The sequence below is a fragment of the Ciconia boyciana genome, chromosome 8 (genome assembly GCF_034638445.1).
Source record: "Ciconia boyciana chromosome 8, ASM3463844v1, whole genome shotgun sequence".
Classification (NCBI taxonomy): Eukaryota; Metazoa; Chordata; class Aves; order Ciconiiformes; family Ciconiidae; genus Ciconia; species Ciconia boyciana.
Genome location: NC_132941.1, coordinates 14,241,985 through 14,268,442, shown reverse-complemented (window position 1 = coordinate 14,268,442; position 26,458 = coordinate 14,241,985). Strand labels below are relative to the sequence as shown.

Genomic DNA, 26,458 nt, shown 5'->3' with positions numbered 1-26,458 from the left:
CGAACTGAAATTGCATAGACACATAAGAACAGTCTTCAGGAGTAAAGCAAAGAGGTACCACAAAGCCTTGGAATCACAGTAACCATGTACTGTCTAAACAACGATACTCCCTCTTGTGGTCATATCGGTAACATCTAAAGAGCAGTGGAGAATTGAAAACATTTAAACTTAATTAATAACAGTCTTTTATAATTTAGTTGCAACAGTAGGGAAAGGTCTGAATGCAGAATTTAGAGTTTTAATCTATATTTGTAATGAACATTCAAGACTTTACACAACTTAGAATTCAGTCTAGACTTTTGAAGTTAGAACTTTCCTAATGAAAAGTCCAAAAATGAGATTCCTTTGCAGCAATAAAATGTAATTTTTTTTTTTTGCTAACATAGTTTAAAAACTGCATTTTTTTTCTTTTTTTGTGGGGGTGGGGTGAGAGGGTGGAGTTTGCTTTCTGTTTAAGTGATCTAGGAATTGCTCCAAAGTTCATTGAAATCTATGCATGTCTTTCCTTTGGCTTTAACAGGCTTTAGGAACAGAGTAAACATCAACATAAACTGGAAAATTAAGTACAGGAAACCCAGAACTGGAAGCATCTATTGAAGTTGGCTGTAGCTTTGACTCATTCTGAGACTGTGTTCAGCCAGAGATGGAATGAATTACTCTAATATACACATTACGTTATAGTAACAATTTATAATTATAATGTTATGTGATTTCTAATAATTATATTTACAACTTACTTGTAGGAATTTGTGAAATGTAACACTCCACGTCAGAATAAGAACTGTTTGAAGCATTTTGATCTCTCAGAATACAGACAAATTCTTAGTGATTTGGCCATTCGTATCTATCACCAATTCATTATTGTAATGGAGAACAACATTCAGCCCATGATCGGTAAGACAGAAGTGACCCAAACAGACTTAAATGTATCTTGTGAAGTATAGGAGTAAAGCTTATACATGAAGGCAAAGGATGGGACAGACTTCTTTCTCCTGTTGATTTATACATACATGGTTTTGCACATATAAATTCTACTGAATGGTATATCCCCACAGGGTTTGGAAAGACTTCTTCCTCACATTTCCTGGTGTGGGATAATGCTTTGAAACAGATCAACATTCTACAAAAACAAAAAGCTTTTTAAAATTAATGTGTTCCAGAAGCCTTTGTCAGTATCTTATTTTTCTTGTATCATTTAACTTTTAAAATATCCTGAAAGTAGGTTTTGTTCAATAATTAAGTTAACATAACTAAAAGGAGCCTCAGGGGTGTTGGTCTTATCAGTTATTTTCTGTTGTCTTTCAGTACCAGGCATGCTGGAATACGAAAGTCTTCAGGGAATTTCTGGCTTAAAACCTACAGGGTTCCGTAAACGTTCTTCTAGTATAGACGACACGGATACCTACACAATGACCTCTATTCTGCAACAGCTCAGCTATTTTTATAGTACTATGTGCCAGAATGGCTTGGACTCTGAGCTTCTAAAGCAGGCAGTGAAGCAGCTTTTCTTTCTGATTGGCGCTATCACCCTCAATAGTCTCTTCCTCCGCAAGGACATGTGCTCTTGTAGAAAAGGAATGCAGATAAGGTAAAGCCAGTAAAGTTTCAACAAGCAGTTGCTTGAGAATGACTTTTTAACACTTTTATGTAACATCCTTTATTGCTAAGTCACTGGATATTCTGTAACCGTTCTATTGGAAGTAGGTAATTGTTTTTTACTCTTTTTGAAAAAATATATCTTTGCCTTTTGGGCTGAGCTTTCTCAACATAACATATTACAAATTGTTCTTTCCATGGAAACACTAATGGAGGAAAAGACAGAGAAAATTACAGTCTGGAGTTTAAAGTCAGACATGTTTAGGATTCTTTCCACGATAGTTCACTCATGATGTGATGAACAGTATTTTTAATTCTTTCTTACTATAATAAACAGGTGCAGTGTCCCCTGGCTAGCAGACAGACAAAAACTGACTTGCATTTCTCATGCTCTGTGACGAGAAAGGCACTGAGACAGAGCCTTTGAGGGTTTAGACTGGGCATCATCTGTCTTGTTACGAGCATCAAGAGAACATGCTCCTAACTGTTATGCAGAAGATACAGTTCATTTGTTCTCCATTAGACAGTCTGCAGACTAAGGTGAAAGAATCAGTAAAATCTTGACCCATCTGGGAATATTACTAGAAGAAAGCTGCTTTAACCTTTAGGTCATCAGTTATAAGCCCAGCCCTGCTTTGTAATGTGCAAAGATTGTTCTCATTTCCTGTATAAGTTCAGTTGTAAATGAATATTTTGAAGACATATAGTGCTACAGTATAATAGGCAATGCCAGTATATATTAATAATTTTCTGTAAACAGCTAAACTAATAATTTGCTTTCTATTATCCAAGCTTTAAGAAATAAAAAAAATAAAAAGGATTGAAATAGACGAGGGATTAAACTTATAGATCAATAAGCTATTAATTGTTTGATTTTTTTTTTATGATCTACAGGTATGGTTTTTAACTTAAAATGTATGAATTTGAACACTGCATTGGAGGAGCATTGCTTCTTTAGAAGTCTCTAATGTAACATGCTTGTTAGGGGGAACCTGACATTTCTGTTGTCCATTCATGGTTTAACCCAGATGTAATATCAGCTACTTGGAAGAATGGCTGAAGGACAAGAATCTTCAAAGCAGCAATGCCAAAGAAACTTTGGAGCCTCTATCTCAAGCAGCCTGGCTTCTTCAGGTCAAAAAGATCACAGATGATGATGCCAAGGAAATATGTGAACACTGCACATCTCTTTCTACTGTGCAGGTAATGAACCATCTGTTTTCTTCTGGCAGCACCAATTGTAGAATCTTAGCTATCTAAAATAATTTGTTGCAAAGAGCTATTGGCCTTTCATTTGATAAAAATAGCATTCCTCAGCATTCCACATCACCACTTGTTAAACTGAATTTTTTTAACTCCCTATTCCTGATAGTTAGCATTTTAACTGCTCCTGTGGTGAATACTTGCCTGCTTTGTTCTGTCCCATGTTTTTATTCCACAGTGTATTTTGTTTACTTTGTCACAGGCTTTTTTTGTTGTTTCCCTTAATTGATTCAGCTTTTTCTACATCTCCTTGATCCTGCTGACACATCTGGAAATGAGTCATAGCAATCATCATATATGTAACAACTCATTAGGTGACCAGTCAAAATTCTCTCTTTATTGTAAAATTCCTTACTGAATCTTCCATTAAATATCAATAAAGATGTCATATTAATGCTTTCTTCTTTTTGTGACATACTAAAATAGTCTTTTGTAACTTGAACAGATAGTTAAGATCCTCAACTCATACACTCCAATAGATGATTTTGAGAAAAGAGTGACTCCATCATTTGTTCGTAAAGTCCAGGTAAGAGCTACAGCTATCATTTCTCATATTCAAGTTACAGGATACTTTGTATACACAGTTTTTGATGCTATGTAGTTATACTTGACCTTTACATCATATTATTACTAAGTTGCTTAGTTTCTAGACATTTGGAACTGATCAAAACAAGTCTCCTTAACGTCATGTGAAAGCAGATTTGCAATGGGAAGCAAACAATGTACTGTTTTTGCTTTGATTCTTAATACAGTATTTTCTTACCCTTTCTGTTATAATTTCAGGCTATGCTAAACAATCGTGAGGATGTTCCACAGTTGATGATTGATACCAAATATCTCTTTCAAGTGACGTTTCCTTTCACCCCCTCTCCACATGCCTTGGAAATGATACAAGTCCCCAGCAGCTTCAAAGTTGGCTTTCTCACAAGGGTTTAATAAAACCAATGCATTGGTATTTCCTCAGAGACTATATAAAGACAGGCAGACTTTCATGGTTCATTTTTCCAGCTGGTGGATAGTATGTCAGCTTGCAGTGAATTGAACTGTTAAAAACTTGTTCTTGAGTCAAGACTTAACAAGTAGGAATAATTTCAGCTTGTGATTTCATTCTTTCTTTTCTTACTCTTCTCCCTTCATTACAGTCCTACAATGATGACTTTATATCATCAGCTGGACACAAAGCTAACCATACAGTTTTTTAGCCCAAACCTGACAAGAAAAGCATTTATCTGACAAGTTTGCATTGGTGCCCTGTCAGCACTGACAGAGGGGAAGACTGACGTGATAAATATTAGTTTACAATTTTCCTTGCCTTCACCTCCTGTAATGAAATTTTTTTTTTCCCCAAGGTAATTCTATTCATTGCCTTGATATACTGGATCTGTTTTACAGTAGCTTTCACCCTTCTATACTTCTTATACCTTTATTCCTTTCATAAAAGAAGCCTTCTATAACAGTTCCTTCAGAAGACTGTAGTAGGAGGGAAGGGAAGGTCCTTCCACCATTGTTTAAAAAAAAAAATCAACATAAATAGCTACATTGAAACTGGGGAACCAAGATCGGTCTAAGGGAATTGCTGTTACAAACCCACGTTGTCTTTTTGTAGGCATGCTGGCTTGGCTCACTGAATGCTTGCATTGCAGTTCAGGCACACGAGACAGCCTTTCAGCCAGGGGAAGGGCTCAGGTGCTGCTCTTGAAGACAGTTTCAGTTTTATTCTCTGCAGTGACAAGTCTGGATTTTCATATCGGTCATTGTAGTAGAAAAGTCAGATATAAAATTAATGTCATGATCCAGGTTTGAATTACAAGCTTGTTTCTGTAAAAAACAGGAGTCATCTCCTGGTTTGGGTCCATCTCTAGTGCAGTATATTTCAGAATATACACTGAGTGTGCACACATGTGCACATCTTCTTTCTCCCTTTCTTTTTTGCTTGTTTCCCTCTTCCAGTCCAGACACTGAGTAGGAGTGAATGCAGCTACGGTGGTATGGTCTTACTGATAAACCAAGCTTAATTACATTTCATCTTTATTTCAATTCAATTGCAGGATCCTTAGAAGCAGAAGTGGTCCTCTTTTTGGTTTGTTCAGCCTTTTCCCTGTAGTCAGAATGCAACAAACAGAAACTTTATTTAGTACTGGACCCTGTCAGAACAACAGGAGAAACAGCATTCCCCTCACCACAATGATGACTGTACTTAGAAATTCCTCAGTAAATAATGCTAGTTTTCTAGCTGGTCTATTAGACATAGTTATTAAAATTGAGTACTAAAGCTTTGAAATATTTGGGGCATTCTGATTAATTTAGTTAATTTAAATATTACAGGAAGGAACAATTGATGTGGTTTTTTTTATTACACAGTGTTAGTACTACTTGTTTAATTTCACAGAAAAATCTGTAAATAAAAAGAAGGAATCATTCTTGCTATTCAGTGTTCTCATTGTTTACTATGTGCAGTGAAATATTCATGGTGATATCCAGAGATATATTCAAAATATATGAAGGAAAAATTTTGTGTTTTGTTGAATAACAATAAAAGCTGTACAAAATATCACAGACATGTAAGTAGACTAGTATTTTAATCTGTTAAATAAAGTAGCTTTTAAATCAATTTGTAGTGTTTTGAGTGGTGCAATAGTTATGTTTTCAGTATGGGATCATTTGAAAGAAGTTACTTGTAACTGTGAACATTAGTGAATACTGTCAGTCTTGTATTGCACCATAAGCATTTATTTAATGGTCCAGTTGCTTTGCTGTAACATTGTGTATCTTCCTGTCAGGATGGTATGCTGTCCTTGGCTCCTTATGAATTTCTGTAAATATTTTAATGCAAGCAAGTTTTGTTGCTGTAATTTGTATATAGCCTTTTTTTTTTTTTTTACAGTTACTAGAGCCGTATGTCTGTTACCTGGGATGGTATGAGTAAAATCACAGTACGCTCTTATGTCTACATCACATAGAGGTATCAGAAGGCATGTATGTCTTGATGACAAAAATTGCCGATCAAGGAAAATTGTTCTGCCAGTGTGATGCTAGGTCGCTTCGAGAGGTTTGTGTGAAGTATGCTATTAACGCTGTGTATGCAAACAACAAAATATATTTTTAAAAGGAAGTTCAAAATGATCGGTGTCTACTGTATGCTCTCAGAAAGTTATCTTGCTTTTGCTGACATTAATGCCTTCAACCAGTGTGTAGGTACACAATTTGGTTTGTTATCTGTAACTCTTCTAGATACAAGGAGCAGTTTTAGTGAAGGCAGATACATGAAAAAGGCATTACTAAGGTTAACTTTCCTAGAATGATAGTAAAGGAGAAAGTTATTTCATTCAAATGGGAAAATGTCAAATGATGATCCTTACTGCAGTGGGAAAGCACTGAAATGGCTTATGGAGAGATGCATAAGATGCTATTGGCATCTTTGGATATGTTTAGACATGTGACTCCTGCAATTTCTGGGAATAGGACTTGGCAGCATAGGTGGTCCCTTTCAGTCCTGTGTTCCCATAAGATTCTAATAAAAAAGATTAGGACAGGTTACCTCTACTCAAGTCTCTGCTGGGCTGAGACCTAATTTATTTTCTTTTTCCTCATTTTGTCTCAGATCCTCTTGACTATCAAATGCAAACATCTAATGGCATGATTTCAGTGACTTCAGTAGAGTCTCAATAGTAGGTGTGACCTTCAGCACTTTAAAAAAATTTTTTCAGATGTATTTTCTTAAATTTCCCCAAAATTTTTTAAAAGAGTGCAAATAAGCAGCAATTTTTAATCTTACTAATTTTAAATTTATTGTCTTAAAACAGGTGAACAGTAAAAGAATATCCAACAAAGAACCAACATGGACAGTAATCAATTTGTTTGACTTTTAAATTTCATTAAGAATATGAGATACACTTAACATTGACAGTTTTATTTGTCAGAATGTCAGCTTGATAGTGGGAAAAATCAGTCGTTAGTCACATCCCCAGTACGTTTAAACTTTAACATTTGGAAGCCATCCAAAAATTGCTGCTATATGGAACAGGCAGGTAAGATCTAGTTTGCCTAATAGCTTATGTTCTTTATTCTATATTCTGAAAGAGGGCAGTTAAAATAAAGCCTTTAAACTATAATCATCAGTACATAACTGACCTGAGGTGATATAGCCAGAGAGGCTGAGCTTTAAATACCCTTTAAGTAGACTTAATAGGAAGGTTGCCTTTCTACGTTACCAGTTGCACACAGCTTATTTAGTCATCTTGAGAATCTCCAGGTTCTTGCTGTTTGAAAAGGTGAGTAAGTCTGGATATTTATCAATGAGATTCATTGTACAGAATTTCTCTGTAAGTAGCATATTTCTTAATGTTTCACCATGCTATCATTTTTAAATTTCTAGTGTAACTTCAAAAACCTATTAAGTTTAAAATTTCAGGCTACAACGCAAGAAATTGTAATCTTTTTAGACTTTTTTGGTTTAAATAGTTTATATCTTTATAAAATAGTATACAAATCCATCATTATCACAATCAATCTCAGGTATAATACTGCTTTTTTAATTATTCAGAAGATTTTTTGGCTTCTCTTGCAGCAAAATTTTGTAATATGTAATAATCTCATATGAATTAAAATACTGATAGCAGGTATGATTCATCCTGTATGTTACTCCAGCAAATTCTCACACTTTATCAAAGATTAATTCTGCCCAGAGTATTTATTCCAAGCCTAATAGATCCTTGTCTAAAGCCTCTAGATCTAGTAATGATACTTTGTTCAAATAAGATGGCATTTCTCCCTGTAATACTTTCATTTTACACTTCTTCTGAAGTGAAGGTTTTCTTCCCAAAATCTAGTTGGCCTAGTGTCTTGAGGCTTCACACCAAGTGTATAAATCTGTGATTATGTCACTTGAGTTGCCCTCAGTGGGAACCACTAATTCGAAGAACCTCGGAATAACAGGTTATTTAGTTGTAAATGTCCAATTTTAAGAATCTAGTAGAACTGAGCCCTGGTGCTGTATCCACTTTAAAGCTATGAGCAATACTAGCACAGAGAAGCTCTGTGAAAGGATGGCAGCTTGTGGTCTCAGGCTCATTGTTTGCAAAAGAATGTATTAAAAACTTCAGGACACATTTGTTGCTTTTCATCAAATGGCATATAAACCTCCCTGACTGCATGTACCTGATTGAAAGCTCCATGCAAATTTCAGATTAATGTGCTGTAGTCCCTTTCAGGACAGACTGCTTCCCACATGTTTTGGGATGAAGTTATGCATCTCCTGGAGACAACAGAAAAACTTTAACTGACTTGAGTGTGGGCAGGATTTCTGAGTTTATAATCTAATTTTTCAAGTTGTTCACTGAAATACTTAAAAATAAGCAGCAGAATGCAGGCAGGTGCATAGAATAAAGTTTGGTTTGATTTTTGTATAATGTCCAACCAAACAAATTCTAAAATCTGCATAGCTCATTGAATTTCTTTTGCTCCATTTAAATCTCTCCTGCAATAGCTTCTAATTGTTAGCCATAAACTCATTATTTATGTACATGTCTAAATAACGTTAAAAGTTTTCATTTTGGAAGTGGTGAAAGCTCCCATATTCCCTATGAAAAACGTACAGAGAAAAATTACACTACAGTATTATACTTGTTTTGTTTTTCTGGCTCTCAAGTAGTTTTTAATTCTCTGTTGATGATAGTGCTTTGATGCTAGAGATGCCTGGCTTGAGAACAAAAGTGGGTTCATAATGACCCAGCTTTCAGTGTGCTTGAAGCATCAATTTCTGCTCAAGCAGCACATTGCTCACAGTATTTTTGTAGCTGCTGACTGAATCCTAGGTCATCTTTTCAGCTTTAAAAATAATGCATAATATCGACTATTTAATAATGCAGTGGAAAAACAATAGATATTGATCAGTGCAGATTTCTCACAAATCCAGCTGTTGTTACACATTTCTGGTTACTGTCTGCTGACAGTAGTTAAGTAAAACCTAAGGGTAATTTCCTGCATGTAGTGAATCCATGTGCACAGTGCACATTATAACACAATATATATTTTGCATTGTATTTTTCTTCATAAAAATATGACTTGCAGAGCATGTGACCGTCTTGCATATAGTGACAGTTCATCAAGCTCGAGAGATTAGTCACAGAGAAAGATTATCCAGCCTACAGATGTCTATATAGAGTCTAAGCTGCATTAGCTAGCAAAGCAGTAGTGGGAAGCTTTGCGCTGGACTGGAATGCACTCTTACCTTCTTCTCCATCTCTTTCAGCTCTCTCGAACCGCAAAGATGTGTGACCAGACCTTTTTAGCAGTTGTATTTGGTCCATGTGACAAGTGCTCCAAAGAGAAGCCCCTTAGGGCTGTTTACATCAAATCAGAACAACTCAGCTACTGCTCACTATGTGTGGAAATGGTACGTTATTGATTTTATTAGCGAGAATGTGGAAAGACTGCAAAAAATGGGGCTTGGATGTATTAACCGTCTGTTATGTTGGATTTTTCTGGACAGCAAATAAGCATTGCTAGGCCTATAGACTGCCAAACAAACACCTCTGCAGACATCTGGTGTTTCCGTGAGCCTGCAACAGTGGTGGCCCCAGGGTTCAAGGATACTTTTTATGATTATTGATTTGAAAATGGCCGTGAGCTTTTTCCCCTAGGGTACTGCATTCCTCAGCCGTGCACATGTTATGTGCCTGTCTAAACTCTGCAGTATATGTAAGTCTGCTTGGCCTATGATCTTGAGTGTTTCCCATTACCTTTAACAGAACTTAACAAAAAAAGATGAAACCTTTGCAATAAACTTATTCACCAGTGACTAGGAGATGTGAAGTTCATCTAGCCTGTCTAATAAAAACGAGACACAAGTGAAGTGCTGTCAGAACTCCTTCGTGGCCCACATTTCATACTAAGACCATGTTGTCTCGTATGCTATGTGCAGTACTTGGGTGAGAGCTGGAAGTAGCTACAATGAGGATAAGGTGGGAAAAGGTTGCACAGCAGTGGAGTGTGTTCTGTCACCATGTGTGTGCATCACCACAGAAGGTGGTAATAGGGGAGATTAGCAAACCTGCTAGCCTGACCAGCAGGTCCTGCCAGAACACCTGCATGAAGAAGGGATGATGTTGGAGGCTTTCTAATGTCCAGCAATTACTGGTGAGGTGATATCCCACTCTCCTGGTAGGGAGCACTGTTCTAGAGAGATCATGGTGGGTTTTTTTTTAGGTGAAATAACAAAGCTAAGGTCATGAACCTCTGTGGCTACTGAAGAGCTGGTCTCCAAAACTCCTTTTGTAAACTTCAGAATTTTGTTGTCCTGATTATACTCCAACTTGGAGTAGTTTTATTTTATCTTCCTGAACCATTGTGTATTATCAGTTGGAGAAGATATCCTTCACTGTTTCCTCCCCAGAACTGGTCTCTACCATGACTGAGTAGGGTCCAATAGTTTGTTGCATTTAAGTGTCAGATGAAGTGATCTCTGCAGGAATGTTAAAAGGTTTAACTAGCTGTGTTTACAAAATGCTGTTCTACAGGCAGATGAGAGCACTGATTTGGTGGTTGTAGGTCGTGCAGTCTGTACAGTTCACTGGCTGATGCAGCACGTTCTCATGTGTTATATTGTTTAGGAGGAAATTTAGATGTAATGACTGCAAGACAAAAGACAGTCCCTTCCTGGTTTATTTGCTTCTCCTGACTTTGAAATTGCTGCTTTGTTCAGGTCCTTCTTGGCCAACAGCCTATAAATAGGTATTTATCCAGTAAATTTTTGCATGACTTGATAAATGCATGCTGGAATTGCAGGAAACTGACTGTTTGTTATTTACAGATCCTGCAACTTTCTCCTTATTATTTGCATTATGGAAGTTAGACTCCTACCAACTGAAACATCTGCTAGGTGGAACCAGATTGAGACTTCAGGAAGAATTGTGTCAGTACCTAACAGCCTGTTAGGCTTCCTGTTAGCACTGCAGTAGGATCTTGGGCTTTCTGGTAGATCTGGCTTTAGCTTCCTGCTTCATATTTATTTTATAAAAGATTTAAAAACAAATATTCAGAACACAGAGAGCTCTTTGCACTAACACTGAAATACATATGGTAGGGAAATTGTATCCTTTACTTTTTTGAATTGATTTTTCAGAGCTGTGGGTGTGCTTTGGCTTACATCAAAATGCACGCTATATCCTTGCCACACTTGTGCATGTGTTTGTGGATGCATGTGCATAATGTGGTGTATAGTTGGCTGATCCTTTTGCAACTTCCCGATTTGCACATGCAACTCCTAGTTTCAGTCCAGCAGATGCACACATACATTTTCATCAGCCAGTCTTTGTGATTTCCCCAAAATCAACATATGGTGAGGGATAACAGAATTAGCAGTTGCTGATTCCCAGTGTTGAGATCATCCTACTTCAATTGTTTGCCTTTTAGACAAAATAATCTTTTCCCTCAGGGGTTTTGCCTGCTTTGGAGATTGGTGCTAATCAGTAGAAACTCAATCAGTGTCTGCTGGTTTAGTTTCCCCACAGAAGTATTAGTAAATTAGCTTACAATTTAAAAAGAGATCAGCTGGTGAATTAGTGAGAGTGAAAACTTATTTTAAAGACCTAACTTTTGAGATAGGCAACAATTTGTGACATGCTGTTAAACCCTCCGTTTTCCCCAGTGTCCTTATTAACGGAACAGTGCCAACTGTCTTCCATGCATCCCCATCACTACAGTCTGGTGTATTTGCCATGTGTGGAAGGTAGGTTTATGATTGCAGTAATGACTGGTTTTGCCACAATTCTTGGTGATTAATGTTTCTGTAGCAGCTCCACAGAATAATGCCCTATAGAAAGCTGACTACTTTCAGAGCGGTTACCTCAAAATAGCCTAAAAATACATGAAGCCAAGGGTCACCTTGCCTTTGCTCCATCGGGAAGAGTCAGAGAAGAAAAGCTATCTTATAAGAAGCTGTCGTCATTTTGGGCAACTTGGAAGCTCACTGCTGCTGAGGACATAGCAGCCAGTTTGGAAGTGGTCAGCTTTCTAGGGAATGCTGGTGGTCAGTATGAAGCCACAGCAACAAGTACTTTTATGTGCCAGTCATTACTGCACAATTAATGGATCATAACATTACAAAGTGGAGTTCAGTTACTTGGATATTCCGCATATCATACCTCCTGTGCAGGATGTTTTTACAGCCATTTGTCCTCTGCTGATGTGTTTTGAAACTCATCTGAAAGCAGAGACCAGACTAAGAGGACCTTTACTTTATCCACTGCTGCTGACTGAACTGCCATTACAGATTAAACATGCCTTCAGCATAGTGAATTCTAATACCGTGTTAACAAATTATTTACTACTTACAATTTTTTTTTAAGCAATTGCTAATACATTGTTAAAAGTACATTGCCTTCAGTATGGTTAGATTTTATGAAAAGGGAGAAACAAAAAGCCTTGATTGTTTACTAAATGGTAACATTTTTCTTTTTTAGTTGACCTAGTACTATGTTATCCTCTAAATTAATCCAACCCTGGTTCATTTTATTTAAAGCTCCCAAACGGCCTTACTCTAACCTGTGTTTTTTGCATGGTTAGCTAATGACTAGATGGGTAGTGAAGCAGCTTGGTCAGATGAGCTAAGTACTTGTTTGTTTTGTGGTTTGTTTTTTTTTTAATTCAAACTAATGAAATACACATTATGTGTCCCACACTTCTATAGTTCACTATTTGGTAGAGGTTTGTCTTTTACCTCATGGCTCTGCTTATCCCTGTCATCTTGGGACTAGTATCATGTATCAGTCTGAACATGTATGGTTCCCAAAGACTCTCACCTTCCGTGCTGTTCTTTGTAGACTTTTTAATCCCGTTCCCCAAGGCAGTGAGACTGTTCACATCAGTAACGCAAGAAAGTCTGGGTTTTTCACTGTCAGAACTGTGCCAACTATCTGACATACAGGTGTTATCTAAGCCAAATTCTTTAGAGCTGATGAGTTCCTATCAAGGCAAAGGAATTTCCTATGTTTTTTGTTGGATTTAACTTCTGAGCCCCTTCACGCTTATCAGGTGTCAGAAATAGGGCATTTGTCATAGATTAAAATCCTTCAAAAATGAAGTTTCTTCTTCAAAATCTTCCCCTGCCACTCCCCCAGGATACAGCTGCATTATTGAGTTTAATATAAGTAGGTTTAATTTTTCAGACATGAAGATAACATACTAGAAGATTCCTGTCACTTTCCTGCTAAAAGATGCTTTTTTTGTTCTTTTGGTATCACTTTAAAAATACTGAATTTCTATTTCCTTGGCACTGTCAGTGTGCTGAAAGGTATTTCCAATGTGCTGTTTACTCTGAGGGGCTTTGAAGGATGTTCCCGTATCCAGCAGTATGTGAACTCCATAGATTATACTGCCTACTTTTTCTTTTGTGGTACTGAATGTAACTGCATCAATTCAGTTCAGGGTTCTAGATCAAGTTCAGGGTTGCCTATGTGGCCATCAGGCTGGTGGGGTTAAGTCACACCAGTTTCTGTGGACAATGAGAAGACTGGAAACGCACTGTAGTATGGTTACAGAAGGTACCCAGCTCCTGTCTGCAGAGCCATTGACTAAGAGAGACCTTGAGCACGTGGCCAGACCAGGGCCTGAATTCAGCCTCCAGAGTGACAGGGGAGAGCTCACCAGCTCTGCCTGTGCATCCCGGTCCGAGAGTGACACTGCTGCTAAGCCCGGTGTGGGAAAGGACTTCTATTTTCTCTGGGACACACACCATGTCCAGGATGTGCCCGGAGTCTAAACAACAGCTGCAAACACGTATTTTCTTATCTCCCTTTCCAATCTTGGCACATCTCCAGGTTGAACAATAGCCATTGGCTTGTCTGTTTTCTGGCTGAAGGGAGACAATGGGAGTCAATATGAGCAAAGTCACTCCGTGTAGATCAAGGACAATTACTGTAATAAGAAGAGGACGTTTTCAAGGAACTCCCCTTCCAGGGAACAAAAAGCTGCAAGGCCATGTGCCACAGCTCTTTCTCTGGAAACGTCCGCTGCTCCAGCACACGCTCCCGATCTGCACCCAAGCAGGGCCTGCAGAGCCATGGAGCTGTGCCCCAGGCTCACACCAACACCAAACAGGAGGGTTCTTTGTTCCCTTTGGGGTTTTGGAAACTGGTCCCTTTCAAGGGCTGGGAAGGGCACAGACCCTAATGTGCTTATCTGTGGGCAGGGGAAAGAGGTGGCTGGTTTAAGGGGAAAACGGGGGGAGGGGGGACAACCCTGATAACACAACATTTTAAAAATGAGGAATTCAAAGCATAGTAGAGAGAAGGGTTCACAGCACTGCATCTGTCCTGCTGGCACAGGACCTGGGCTAGATTCCTTCTGAGTGACCAAGTCTTCTAGTCACCCCTACCCACAGGGGTGAAAGGGAATGATGGAGCTGAGCTGGGATTTCCTAAGCCTGGACAGGATCTGTCTTCCCAGTCTGGTATTTTAAAATGCTGTTGGGGTGACCAGTGACTTTTTTTCTCCTTCCCCCACAGAGTGCACAGCTTCTGGTGCAAACGAACTTGGGTACAAAGCAGAAACATCCTTTTGCATGTATTTCTGGGGAAATGAAGCCTTTGGGCTGTGAGAATGGCTTGGGATGTACAGCAAATACGTGCTGGTGGAAGCCTGCGGGTAGGCGGAGGGCAGGTGAGGCTGGTCCCAGCTGCCGGCCTGGAGGCCATTGGGGATGCTGAGCCTGCGGGTAGGCGGAGGGCAGGTGAGGCTGGTCCCAGCCGCCGGCCTGGAGGCCAGCGGGGATGCTGAGCCTGCTGCGCTGCCTTGCAGCGCGGGGCTGCCAAGGGCTGCTGGCTCTCATGGGTGTTTTTCCGCATGGTGTCTGGTCAGGTGCTGGCTGCACGCAGGGCTGGAGGAGCATCCAGGCTGGCCCTGGACGTCAGCGTGGGGAGGGGGAGGGAGCCCGGGCCGGCTCCGGCGCCGTTGCTGAGGCAGCAGGAGCCTCAGCAGCATCCCTGAGAGCCAGGCAAGCAAACTCCTCCTCCCTCCCCTCATCTCGTCTCTCTCCCTGCTTCCTTTGCAAAGATGGCAACCGAGGGGCTGCATGAGAACGAGACCTTGGCATCGCTGAAAAACGAGGCCGAGAGCCTGAAGGGCAAGCTGGAGGAGGAGCGGGCCAAGCTGCACGACGTGGAGCGTGAGTGGGGCCGGGGCGCGAGGGCGGCGGGCAGGGCCGGGCGCTGGCGGCTGCCCCGGGCAGGGAGCGTGGCTGCCGCACGCCCGCGCCGCGGGCCTGGCCTCGCCGGGTAAACAGGAAGACATGCTGCTGCCGCCCCGAAACGAGAGCACAGCTGGAAGCCGGGGCCGCCTGCTCGGGAAAGGCAGGCATCCCGCTCGGGAGCGGGGCGCGGGGAGAGCCGGCCCCAGCGCGCACCTCTGGTGTCGTGACGGTCGGTTTTCCACGTTTGCTGAAGCCCAGCTGAGAGCCCGGCGGCTGCGTGCGCTCGGCCGCGCTGCTCAAACAATGCACGGCTCCGCGCCGGGGTAAATAGGAAGCGGATGGGGAGCGCGGGCGGCGCAGCCTCCCTGGGCGTTCAGGGACACGCAGCGCCGGTGGCCGTGGGGACGGGCACCCCGGCCGCGCCGCGGCACCGCGGGGGCTTCTGGCCCGGCTGTGGCTGCGCGCACGCAGCTGCGCTTTCTGCAGTGCCTTTGGTGTGTGCGTGGGTGGGTGGGAGGCAGGGATGGGAAGAGACCGTGGAACTTCCCCCTCGGTGCATTCTGAGATTTATTTGCATCCTTTTAATGCACGTCTTAGTGGCGGAAAGAAGGATTAAGCCCAGCCTTGTGGAAGTTGGTGGGAATTCGCTTTAATGAGACCAGGATTTCACGTAAGGTGAAAGGGCTTCAAAAGGAACATGGTTTCCAAAACCAGCTCCTTCTCCCCTCCTTTCCTCAAGGAAACAACTTGCAGGGATCTGGTGCTGATTCAGGGGTGCGGGGTGAGTCAATGCTCGAGCTGTCAATGCGTAACACTGTTACCAGCTGCAGTTTCAAGATCCATGGTTAACGTAACAGAAATGACATGGACAGATTTCAATTCTGCCCTCCTACCATGCCCCCCCACCCTGTTCAGGAAAAAATAAGCTAACCTTATTTCTCTGGATCTTCTCAAATAGTTATGAATTCATCTGTCCTGAGATTAAAAAAATCCTTTTATTTTTATTATTTTATTTTTATAATTACAATGATATAATATATTGCAGGGTGTTTTTTGAGAAAAACATGTAAATTACTGTATTCCTCTGAAATCATATAGCTCACTTTATTAGAAATATCAGTGGGTCATTAAAACTTTCATTTAATCTGTTTTGATGCCTTAAATGTTGAAAAGGAATCTGAGCCTGTATCCAGTGATTTAGCTCTTAGTGTTTTGTAAGACTGAGGGACTGGCAAACATTCTTAAATTTCCGGTGGGGGAGGGTTAAAAGATTTTTTTTTTTTCTGGAGTAAACAGAGCATTTGCTTGTCTAAATTAGACGATCATATGTTATATGAGTGTCCTATTAATAAGAATCATTAAACAAATGGAGATGGCCTCATTACAGAAACATTACCATAAATCATCATATTCCTACAGTATAATTTCTGTATCAGAAGTAGCGGGGCCTCTGTTTAACAGACCCCTTAAGCATATGCTTAAATCCATTTTTGCTCACAAAGAGTTTTACCTATGATTGCAGTGATACCGTAACTGTGTGTCATTGATAGCCATAGGATATTTGTCTTTGTCATATGTAAGATCTGTAAACTTATGTTGGAAGGCTGTGCTTGCATAGCCATGACGTGATTTCTAAGACAAAAGTCTTATGCTGCTGTAGAACAATGCTCCCTCGTAATATTTTATATCACTGATTCTGTATCAGAGCTTTTTTGCACTGAAATTATCCCCAAGAACTATTTCTGCAGAGATTGTAAGTTTCAGAATAAAGCATCTCTTCTGTTTTGGTTTTTTTTCCCCTAATCTAAAATTGTATCTTTTGCATTTTTTTGCTCTGATCATGACTTTCCCTCTATGGTTCCCAAAACAAACAGCTGGCTGAACCAGGATTGCCCTTATTTGTTCAACTGGTTTTGAACAGCAGCTTTCAAAAATGTGGATAGAAAGAGGAAATACCAAACGTGCATTTGATTTGCAATCTTACAATTTTAAGGATTCAATTCTGTTGCTTCAAATTTTAGGTGTAGATAAAATAGTTTGTTCTGTTCATGCAATCCATAAATTTTTAAGGCTAGAAGAGACCATTAGGACCAACTGACTTCCAGCACAGAAAAGATCAAAGACTCAGTAGTATCTGCATCAAATCCACACCTCCTGTTCAGGCCAAATGATATCTTCTAGAAAAATAGCCTGTTTTATCTGGACCTTTGTAAAACCACTCAAGCTACTTATTGGCTTTAGCTGATCTACTTGCCTGAGTGCATAATTTTCAACTATCTTGAAACAATATTGGAGAATGCTTCAAAATAATTATCTGACTCTAAAACCTGTGCTAGGCGGGTGCAAGATTATTATGGCTGTGGTTGGAGATAAGCGTCCTCAGAGAATCAGTAAAGCTAAACCAGACAATTCCACAGAGTCTCGGCTGTGTTGACATAATGGAAACGCTTTGCCCATTGTCTGTGAAACGTTTGTTTTTTCAGATATGTTCTGGACACAAGCATCTTTCCAGCTGCCATAATAACCTCCTGTCCTGTGTTTTCATGTCTTTTGATTGAATCATTTGGCAGGTTTCCATGGGCAAAAGTAGGGGGAAACGTATCTTTTCCTCAGTGGGTTTATATGGTACTTTCTGAGAAACTTTCTTCTGACCTGCTGTTAGAGAGGGTATGGACAAATTGTCAGGAATGGTGGACAGCACTTGTCCCCTGGCTGGGTGAGACTGGTCGAGCAGAGATTTCAGGTGAGAACATTATTCTGGCACAGCTTGCAGGGCTGGTGGTTTTGAAAGACAAGTCTTCAAAAGTTAATCCACCAGCAGTCAGTCTCTGCCTTAGGCAGAAATTGCTCCCCTGACCCTGTGCCAGGGAATGATCTCAAAGTTAAGGATGCCTGCTCTCTCGCTGTGACAGCCCTTCCTAGCCCATAAGCTTTCTTGCAGCTCTGGAAAAGTGATGAAGGGTGAAGCAGTAATGCAGCTCCAGAGCAATCACCTGCCATGTGGGATGTGGAGCTCAGTCTCCAGCATGGCTTTGAAAAGCTTAAGATTTCGTTCACCAGCTCATTAAAGCATGTCAGCTTCTGCATTTATTTCAGAAGGTTTGATTCAGGCATTGCCCCCTTAGCTAACAGCAGCTGGATCATCTTAGGTTTCAGCGTGGACAAACGCACTACACAGGGAAGCGCTGGATCCTATTAGCCCTTCTCTAGACAGAGTCATTTTTAATTCTGGTGCCAGGGTCTCCTGCCCCAGGACCCCTACTCTGCTGTGGGACTTGAAGCAACTCCCACCGTCCCTGATGGTCTGGGTGAAGTGTGTCAGAGCTGCTACAGAGTGCCAAGATACATCATGGCCCTACTCAGCTCCACGCTGGATGAACAATGCTGGAGCAGGGCAAATAGGTTTCCTCAGATGACGCTTTCTCCCAGACATGTGCAGATGACCCCAGCATGAGGCATCAGGGTTACACGAGACACCTTTTAGTTGTGTCAGCTGCAGTGGGATGAATTTTATGTGTAAGTGAGCTTGCACAATTGGAAATATAAATTTGTTGGGGTTTTAAGAATATCAGCTGAAAGGACTGCTATTAAATGAGGTATGAAAGACTTCACCACCACCAGAGGATGCTACTCAGGGAAGTTGCTTGCCTGCCCTCTCTGTTTCTCTTTCCCATAAAAGAAAAAGCTGACCCACCCATGAAGTCCTTGATGTCCATAGATACTGTTGAGAAGTTGGGTAGCGCGCTCTTATAGCAAATGCCAAGTTTCTCTGCTCACTCGGAGCTGTGTCCTCAGTGCTCCCCTGGCCGCCAGAAGGGATGGCACAGCAGAGGACAACTCTCCAGCGCCAGTGGATAGTACCTGTACCACACTGCACCACTGCTGTAGTGCCGAAAGCCAACTGCGGCTGGGAGTCTTACATCCAGAACAAGTGTTTTACCATTGAAACTTAGGAGATTTGATGCTTACCCCCTTCTTTTGTATGATTTTTCCTCCAAGACCCAGTAGTGGTCTTCACTTCTGCTGAGTACCTTGAGGCGTGTGTTAGGCTGGAGGCTATCTGTGCACTTTCAAGCCTCAGTCAGACTGAGGATTTCCCAGTAAGAGGGGGTAAGGGGGCAATCTGTTTTCCAGTTATACTTGGGTGTGATGGTCTGCAAGAGCTTCAGCTGCTACAGCCCTGAAATTCAAGCCCTGGGTGAATTCATCCTTATCTTTATCTGGTGAATATGTTCATACACCGCCCACCTTGGTTTTACCACCTGTCAGCTCTGAAGCAGAGTTTGATGACTTGCATCATAGACTCAAACTTCATGGATTAATTCCTCCAAGTGACACTACTCATAAACATACAGATTTGCCAGGGCAGAGCTTTGATGCAGGGCTCTCTAACCATCAGCTGCTTGCAGTTCATCAGGTGGCAGAGCGTGTGGAGGCGCTGGGCCAGTTTGTGATGAAGACCAGGAGGACCCTGAAGGGCCACGGAAATAAAGTTCTCTGTATGGACTGGTGCAAAGACAAGAGAAGAATTGTGAGCTCTTCCCAGGTATGCTGTTGGGCAGATGTTTTTCAAAGCTACTGTTGGGCACTGTGCAAATCTTTTGGCTGTGCTACATGCCACTCTTTGCAGATGATACCTCTGTATATTGTAAATGCTTTCAAGATGCCCTTAAAGCAGTTAATTGGCAATGTATTTGTTCAGAGAGCACAAATACAAACTTCTGATCATCGCTACACCTGTTGTAGCCAATACCCTAAATATTTCTTGTCCAGTCATATACAGATTTTTCCCGTATTCCCTACTATGATAGAAAATAGAACTCATCTGAGGCCACTTTTATTTCCTTGTTCTTTACAGATAAAATACTTAGTAATGATTTCAGTTTATGTGTTCAGAGAAAATAATCAGGAAAAGGGAAGAGAAGAAATGTTGATTCTTCTAGAGATTTCTGTGCACAGAAATTTCTTCTGCAGTCTGTATGATTGGTGTGACCTTGAAAGCCTCAAACATCCTGCCAAAATTACTGCATTTACTTGGGCATTTTGAGAAATAGTCCTAACACCTGCTCAAGACCAGTCTCATGAGCTGGAGGAGGTAATGAGATAATTACTTTCTAGATCCCCTGGTTCGTCCTAAGCCCAGTATGGCAGTGAGCGAGCTCATTGCATCTCACAGCTGTTCATTGACCTATATGAAATCTGTCAGGGGTCTCACTTGAGGGATAAAAATAGGCAATCTGCATTGCAAGCCACCTTCAGTTACTATAAGTTTTTACCATTCATGGTGATCTCAGCAAAGAGAATAATTTTAAATAATTAATGTCACTTTTTTTAAAGTGGTTAAAGTGTCAGTGTGTAGATCAGAAAGCTGAACAGGCAAGTTGTAACACATTTTTACATTTTTTACTCTATTTTAAGAACTGTAGTGAGTCCAGGTACAGCAACAATTGCTGCTCAGTAATAAACACTTTGCTTTCATGATACGGGGAGGATAACAATATTATGCGCATAAGGCAAAGTAGCTGGCATGAGCGTAGCTGGCATGCACAAAGTGATTGTGTTGCTCTCTGTGGAGTGTTCTTACGATGGCTATTTAGCAGATTGTATCAATGGATAATTGAAGGTTAAGTAAATGTAGTGAGAAGCAAAGGGAAAACCAGGAAAAGACAGGGAAGGGAAGATGAATAAACAGTGCAATGTCCATAAATAGTCCCCATGAGTGCTGCCAGCTCGGTAAGTGATTTGTAATACAGGTCACCTCTTGTATTTGTAAGGCCCCGTACTGAGCTCCTGACAGATATCACCTGGGAGTGGTGACCGGCTTTGTAGGTGGTGATTACAGGCTGGGAGAAACACATCGTGGCTGAAAGGAGGCAAGTGAGGGCTCGCTAGTGGCAGTTTCCTGAGGAGATTGTCCTGTCTGTGGTGTGTGCTGCAAGTGAGAGCAGTTCTCATAAACACGCTAAAAGGGAAGGGAAAAAAAATAAAAAACCAAATTGGTCTTTTAAGCCGACGTCAGTCATCTCAGTAAGGAGGAGATATGGTTTTCTTCTGGTCAAAGACATAACTTGCACTACTGAGGAGCGTCTCCTCGGTGCTTCGCTGTGACCGTTGTGCTGTTGTTAAAATGGAGACAAAAATTTCATGACATAACAGACCGGGGGATGGAAATGAGCAGCAGAATTTTCCCCAAATCTGGGAAGCAGGCTCATAGCCATGTTTCTGAAAGGCCTCAATTTCTCTCTCTGTGTGCTTTCATTTAGGATGGGAAGGTGATCGTGTGGGATTCCTTCACTACCAACAAGGTAAGTGAAACTTCAGCAAAAGTCAGATTTCTGTGCACAGAGCAAATGACAGTGGGATAAGGTAGAGGGCTGAAGGGCTCACAGGTGTCACAGGAGGCAGCAGGATGACAGGATAACATGCAAACCTCCACCAGCACCTCAAACCAAGGGGCCCAGGGCAAACCACCTCCCTTGACCTGTCTCTGAGCAAAGTCCCTGTCAGGGCACTGGGGTTGGTCATGGCCTCCAGTGGGAGTCTCTGATCCAGCCTCTTTGCTGACAGGGAGAGCTCCTGGCTGGGGGCAAAGACCAGCCAGCAAAACAGAGGCCCTCCCTGGGTAACCCCTGTACCAGGTGCCATGTGTGATCACCTGGGATCCTTCAGCTGTGGTGCTCACTGTGCCATGGTGTCGCTGCTCCTCCAAGCCCTGCCAGGGCTGCCTCACAGCACCCTGCTCCACACAGCTGAGAAAAAACCAGCTTGTTTGTAACTCACTTTTACACGTGCAGCAGTGGGGACCTTTTACAGCACTGAGTAACCCAAATAGAACATGCTCTGTGATCAGTTTGGAGCTCATGAATAAGGTGGAAGGTGTCAGGGAGGGACTAGCCATCCTCCCGCTGCTCTGCTGGGTTCTGCAGTAAGGGTTGTCCCAGCCTTACATGTGAGTTATGGCTGGGGGAAGCACCTGTACCTTTCACTGACCCTAAGGATGTCCCACAGAAATACTGACCTTACTACTCTACACCGTTTTCCTTGCACCGATTAGAGAAACAGTGACATCCCAGTTTAAAGAGATGCTGTGTTTCAGGAACACGCAGTGACGATGCCGTGTACCTGGGTGATGGCGTGTGCATATGCCCCATCTGGATGTGCCATTGCTTGTGGGTAAGTTCCCAGTTTCCACAGCTGCTTACACAGGGAAGCTTGATTTGTAGTGGTGTCCCAGTGCCTTCAGATGCTGACAGCTAGAAGTTTGCGTGCCTTGATTGTGGGTGGAAGGACTACATTCAGTGCCTCTGATTCTGTTCCCATAATGGCTCGTACACATATCTCCAATGACTTCAGTGCAGTAACATTTGTTGTGTAAGCGTGGAAAATAATCCTCTTTCAGCATTTATATCATGGGTTAGGAATTCTGCATGCATGCAACTTCCCTGTTCCAGTTTGGTTGTGTGTGTTGGATATATCTTCTAAGGGAGAGTGTTTTTAACTCTGTTTTTACTGTGCACTCTTTCCTCTACAATGTAGAGGAGGTTAGTCATTAGTGATTACCAGCACATGAATAGATTGGGGTGGGGAGAAGTAACCCCATCCTTGATAATCTCCAAGTTTTCTGAGGGCTCAGGTTTGAAAAAATTGAGCTTATGCAGGGGAGAAAACAAAGAGATGAGATGTTGGCAAAACATCTTTTAAAAAGGGACTGGGTGGATCAGACAGACAACGCAAGCCTGGGGAGAGAGAAAGGAACAAAGAGAAACTACTGTGCAGCTTGCAAATCTAGAAAGCAGCAGACTGAGACAGACAGGCCGACTCCATAAATGTGTGTGGAGAGAGTGTCTGGAAACTGTACGTTTTTGACTAAAACTTGAAGAATGGCAAGAAAGCTCCATCTCCACACTTGTAAGAGAGACAGGGAGGGCATATATGCATTGCACTACCTAATTCTGTATTTCTGTTGTGCTGTCAGTTAAGTGCTGTGCATGTAGTATAAGGCACAGAACCAGCACCTGGTGGTTTGCCAGGATCCCAGGGCAGGGCTCATCTACCACTGCTCTAGAAAAGGTTCAGACACAAGTCAGACCCTTTAGAAAAGAGTCCCGCATCTGGCCTGGGAGACACAACTTAACTGGTGCAACTGTCCAGGAGGGAGACACCAGCTACAGAGGTCAGTGCTGCTGTTGCCTTTTTTCCAAACTCTTCTAAAAGCCCTGTCTTCACACCCACTACTTGCTATACTGTCTCTTCCAGAGGACTTAGGTTAAATTTATTAAGGTAGATAAGTAATGATGCTTCAATACTGATCCTTACAATGACAGATGTCAACAGAAAAATGTCAGTTTGGCTTTATGTGAAACATTAACCCTGAGGTGACTGCTGTGTCACCTCCCAGTTTATACTTTCATGAGGTTTCATTCAGTGCCATTTATAAACTCTGTGAGGGTAAAAAACACAGAGGCACAGCTGTTCAAGTTCTGTAAAGTAGCCAGCCTGGTGAGGCAGCTGGGGCTTCCCTGCACAGGGAGATCCCGGACAGCACAATACAGGGAAGTCGGTACTTCCAAGGGTTTGGCAGCACAGCACTGACAGGTGCTTCTTATCACCACTTGCCTTTTGTCGTTGCAGTTTTAACTAGTTCTCCTCTCTCTGTTATTGCTATTATTACTCTCTTTAGTGGCCTGGACAACAAGTGTTCTGTGTACCCTCTGACATTTGACAAAAATGAAAATATGGCTGCAAAGAAGAAATCGGTTGCAATGCACACAAACTACTTGTCTGCCTGCAGCTTCACTAACTCAGACATGCAGGTAAATGCATTCCCTACCCACTGCTTACCATCCAGCAACACCTAATATGAGCTGCATTCATATGCTGGGCAAGTAACCTTCCTTGCACCTGGGGTACCCAGGGCCATGTCCTGCCCCATGCAGAGGCTGCTGGAAAACCCTTGCTGGGGGCAAGGAAGGTGCTGCAAAAGCTGCTATAAGGAAATGCTTGTCATAGCCCGTGGCCAGGCTGTCATGCCTGCTCCCTGCAAAGGCTTGTCCCTTCTGCAGAGGGAGCTCGCTGGTACCTGTGTGTTCTCTGCTCACTGGGTCTGTGCTGGCTTGTGCTTTTAGGAGCTCAAACTAATACAAATAGTTAAAAACCCAGCTGAGATAGGACTAGGTTGGGTATGTGCTATGCCAGCTGGTGGAGACTGTGTTGTTTGCCTGCTTTGTCCTGGACGTCCAGCCAACTTTGCTTTTGCTTTCATTCTTAGTATTTTTTGTTTGTACCAAGTGAGATATTTGAGCTTGAGGATGGTCCCACAGGGCCAGCCCTGTTGTCCGTACATGCAGTGGTGTGTTACCTGGAGGGAAAGGAGTGATGCTATCCCCGTCTCGCAGCCGGGGGGGCTGAGCACAGAGGGCCACAGTGGGAGGTGATGGCAAAGCCAGGAACTAAATGCAGATCTTCTGAGACAAGGCCAGCCTTCCTCTGTAGTGAATATCTCAAAGATCTCTTTCTCCAGGAACACGAAAGATGATGAAAGGAGCCAGGATAATCCCCTTGTCCTCTCCGGTTTTTGAATTTAATTGAAGCTCTGCGCAGTGCAGCTCTGCAGCAAAATAAGTGGCAGAAGGGAGCATTTTCATTGCTCTCTGTGTCAGCAGAGCTGCTGGAAAGGGAATACCTTGTCCCCTTCTTCCAGATATTTGGAGCTCTTCTGAAGGAAGTATCAGCTCTCATTGCTTCTATTTCAGGACATGAGATGCCCAAGAGTACGTTGTTGTTTGTCGTTCTATGGTTTCTGTAATGACTCCGAGGTACTAATTTAAGTCCATTGCCATGGAAACAAGTGGTGGAGGTACTCGGTGCTCAGGCTTGCTTAGCCCTGACCTTACTGTGCAGGAGCCCTGCGTAATTAGAGCAGTCTAAATTAAGTGGAATGTTTTTGATGAAAGAGAAAACCAGTATTCTCTTTTCTTGTCCATACCTATATGCATCATGATTAAATCCTATGAAAGGAAAAATAGTTATTTATTTTTCATAATAAAAAAAGAAAGAAAATTGGGTCTTTTTTCTCCATATTAAATACAGCAAACTGCATTGATATTGAAGGTAATGTATTACTATTGTTAAATAATATCACAGTGGATTTAGGTGCTATATATTCAGTGATTCAGAGATTTTCCTGAAGACTTTAAAGAGAAATTTTCTTGTAATTGATAGGCTTATAAGTGATCATTTATAGCACTGTATGTTATTATTGAAACAGATACAAGCAGGTGAGTTGGCCAGGCTTCTGTTAGGACACTGTTATGTAGGGGATCCTAGAGAATCGCAGATTTCTTATCTTTTTCCTTTTACATAACGGCCTCAGAATTAGAATTGTTCAGTAACTCTGAGGGTGCACAGTGTAACAAGGACACTGTGCAGGAGCTTTCCCAGCTGCGTGCAGAGCAGCTCTGCTGTCCCAGCTCGCGTCACCGGGGGATGTGGTACCTGTCCTGGAGCAGCCCTAGTGCGTGGTGGAGGTGTCCCCCAGCCCAGTGCCCCCGCAGCACCCAGCACCCACTGCTAGGTGCTGTGAATGCTGCTGCTCTGCCTGGGCTGCTCTCTTAAACTACAGCTCGGTTTTCCCTCAGAGGAATGAGAGACGGGGTAGGAGTTGGTGTGCCCATGGGCATCTGGCAGTGCAACGGAAAGAGAGATGTGGGGGTGGTTCATCATTGGTTAAAGCCGCTCTCAGGCTGTGTAGGTGCTGAAAGAGGGGGTCCCATCCTTGCTCCTCATCATGTTCCCACCCACGCCAAGACAAGCGCTGAGCTGCAGGGCTGGGCGACGTGCGCACCTCGTTCTTGGTGCCCCAAATCGGTCTTGCCAGAGAGAGCCTCCCCTGCCTCAGTACGCAGAGAGCTGGGGAGCCTCGCTTCCTAAATTAGGTATCTGCAGCTCTGCGGTATGATAATGCTCCCCACGTGACAATGCTCCATATGTATTAATAGCAACAGTTAATTGGGATCTCAAGTGTTTTGCATAGGGCGCGCAGCCATACTCCCAGTGCGGCAGGGCTGAGAAGCAGGATGAGGCCCGTGGCCATGGCAGAGGCGGCAGAGGTGAGGGTGGCCCCTCTGCCCTCGCCGCTGCTCCCAGCCCCGGTGCATGTGCTCCTGGTGAGCAGGGGCTGTGTCCCTGCTGTCCTCTGCCGTGTGCAAGTGCTGCCTCTTGCCACCAGGCGCCAGGCGAGGATCCCCATCCAGCGCTGCCACAGCCCCTCGTGCAGCAAGCCGGAGTCTAATAGCAAAGATTGTTAAGTCCCTTCTGGTTTTGGATTTTTGGAGTTTGGTTTGGTTTTCAATAGCAATACCGTGAAGCTGAGTCCATAACATTTCTCTTTAAGCATTAGCTGGAGCTCTGGGT

At 42.4% G+C, this 26,458-nt stretch overlaps 2 protein-coding genes across 7 annotated transcripts in view; both read left to right on the top strand.

The window, feature by feature from the left end:
- MYO5C (myosin VC) overlaps window positions 1–5,347 on the top strand; it is a 37,602-nt gene extending 32,255 nt beyond the window's left edge. The window contains exons 37-41 of the mRNA XM_072870286.1: window positions 744–894; window positions 1,306–1,588; window positions 2,625–2,799; window positions 3,305–3,385; window positions 3,643–5,347. Coding sequence (XP_072726387.1) covers window positions 744–894; window positions 1,306–1,588; window positions 2,625–2,799; window positions 3,305–3,385; window positions 3,643–3,795 — 843 coding nt within the window. The 3' untranslated portion in view covers window positions 3,796–5,347. The remainder of the gene's footprint in view (window positions 1–743; window positions 895–1,305; window positions 1,589–2,624; window positions 2,800–3,304; window positions 3,386–3,642) is intronic.
- A 3,765-nt stretch (window positions 5,348–9,112) lies between these two features.
- The window catches only part of GNB5 (G protein subunit beta 5), a 30,366-nt gene continuing 13,020 nt past the window's right edge, over window positions 9,113–26,458 (top strand). For 3 of the 6 annotated variants that reach the window (XR_012043771.1, XR_012043772.1, XM_072869951.1), the window contains exons 1-6: window positions 9,113–9,253; window positions 14,911–15,022; window positions 19,456–19,592; window positions 21,310–21,351; window positions 22,143–22,219; window positions 23,727–23,859. Coding sequence is in view for 4 of the 6 variants with exons in the window: in XM_072869951.1 (XP_072726052.1) it covers window positions 9,128–9,253; window positions 14,911–15,022; window positions 19,456–19,592; window positions 21,310–21,351; window positions 22,143–22,219; window positions 23,727–23,859 (627 nt within the window). In the remaining 2 variants the exon portion in view is untranslated. Of the gene's footprint in view, window positions 9,254–14,696; window positions 14,716–14,910; window positions 15,023–15,697; window positions 15,828–19,455; window positions 19,593–21,309; window positions 21,352–22,142; window positions 22,220–23,726; window positions 23,860–26,458 lie in introns of those variants that run through there. The other 3 variants (XM_072869952.1, XM_072869954.1, XM_072869953.1) reach the window with 3 other exon arrangements.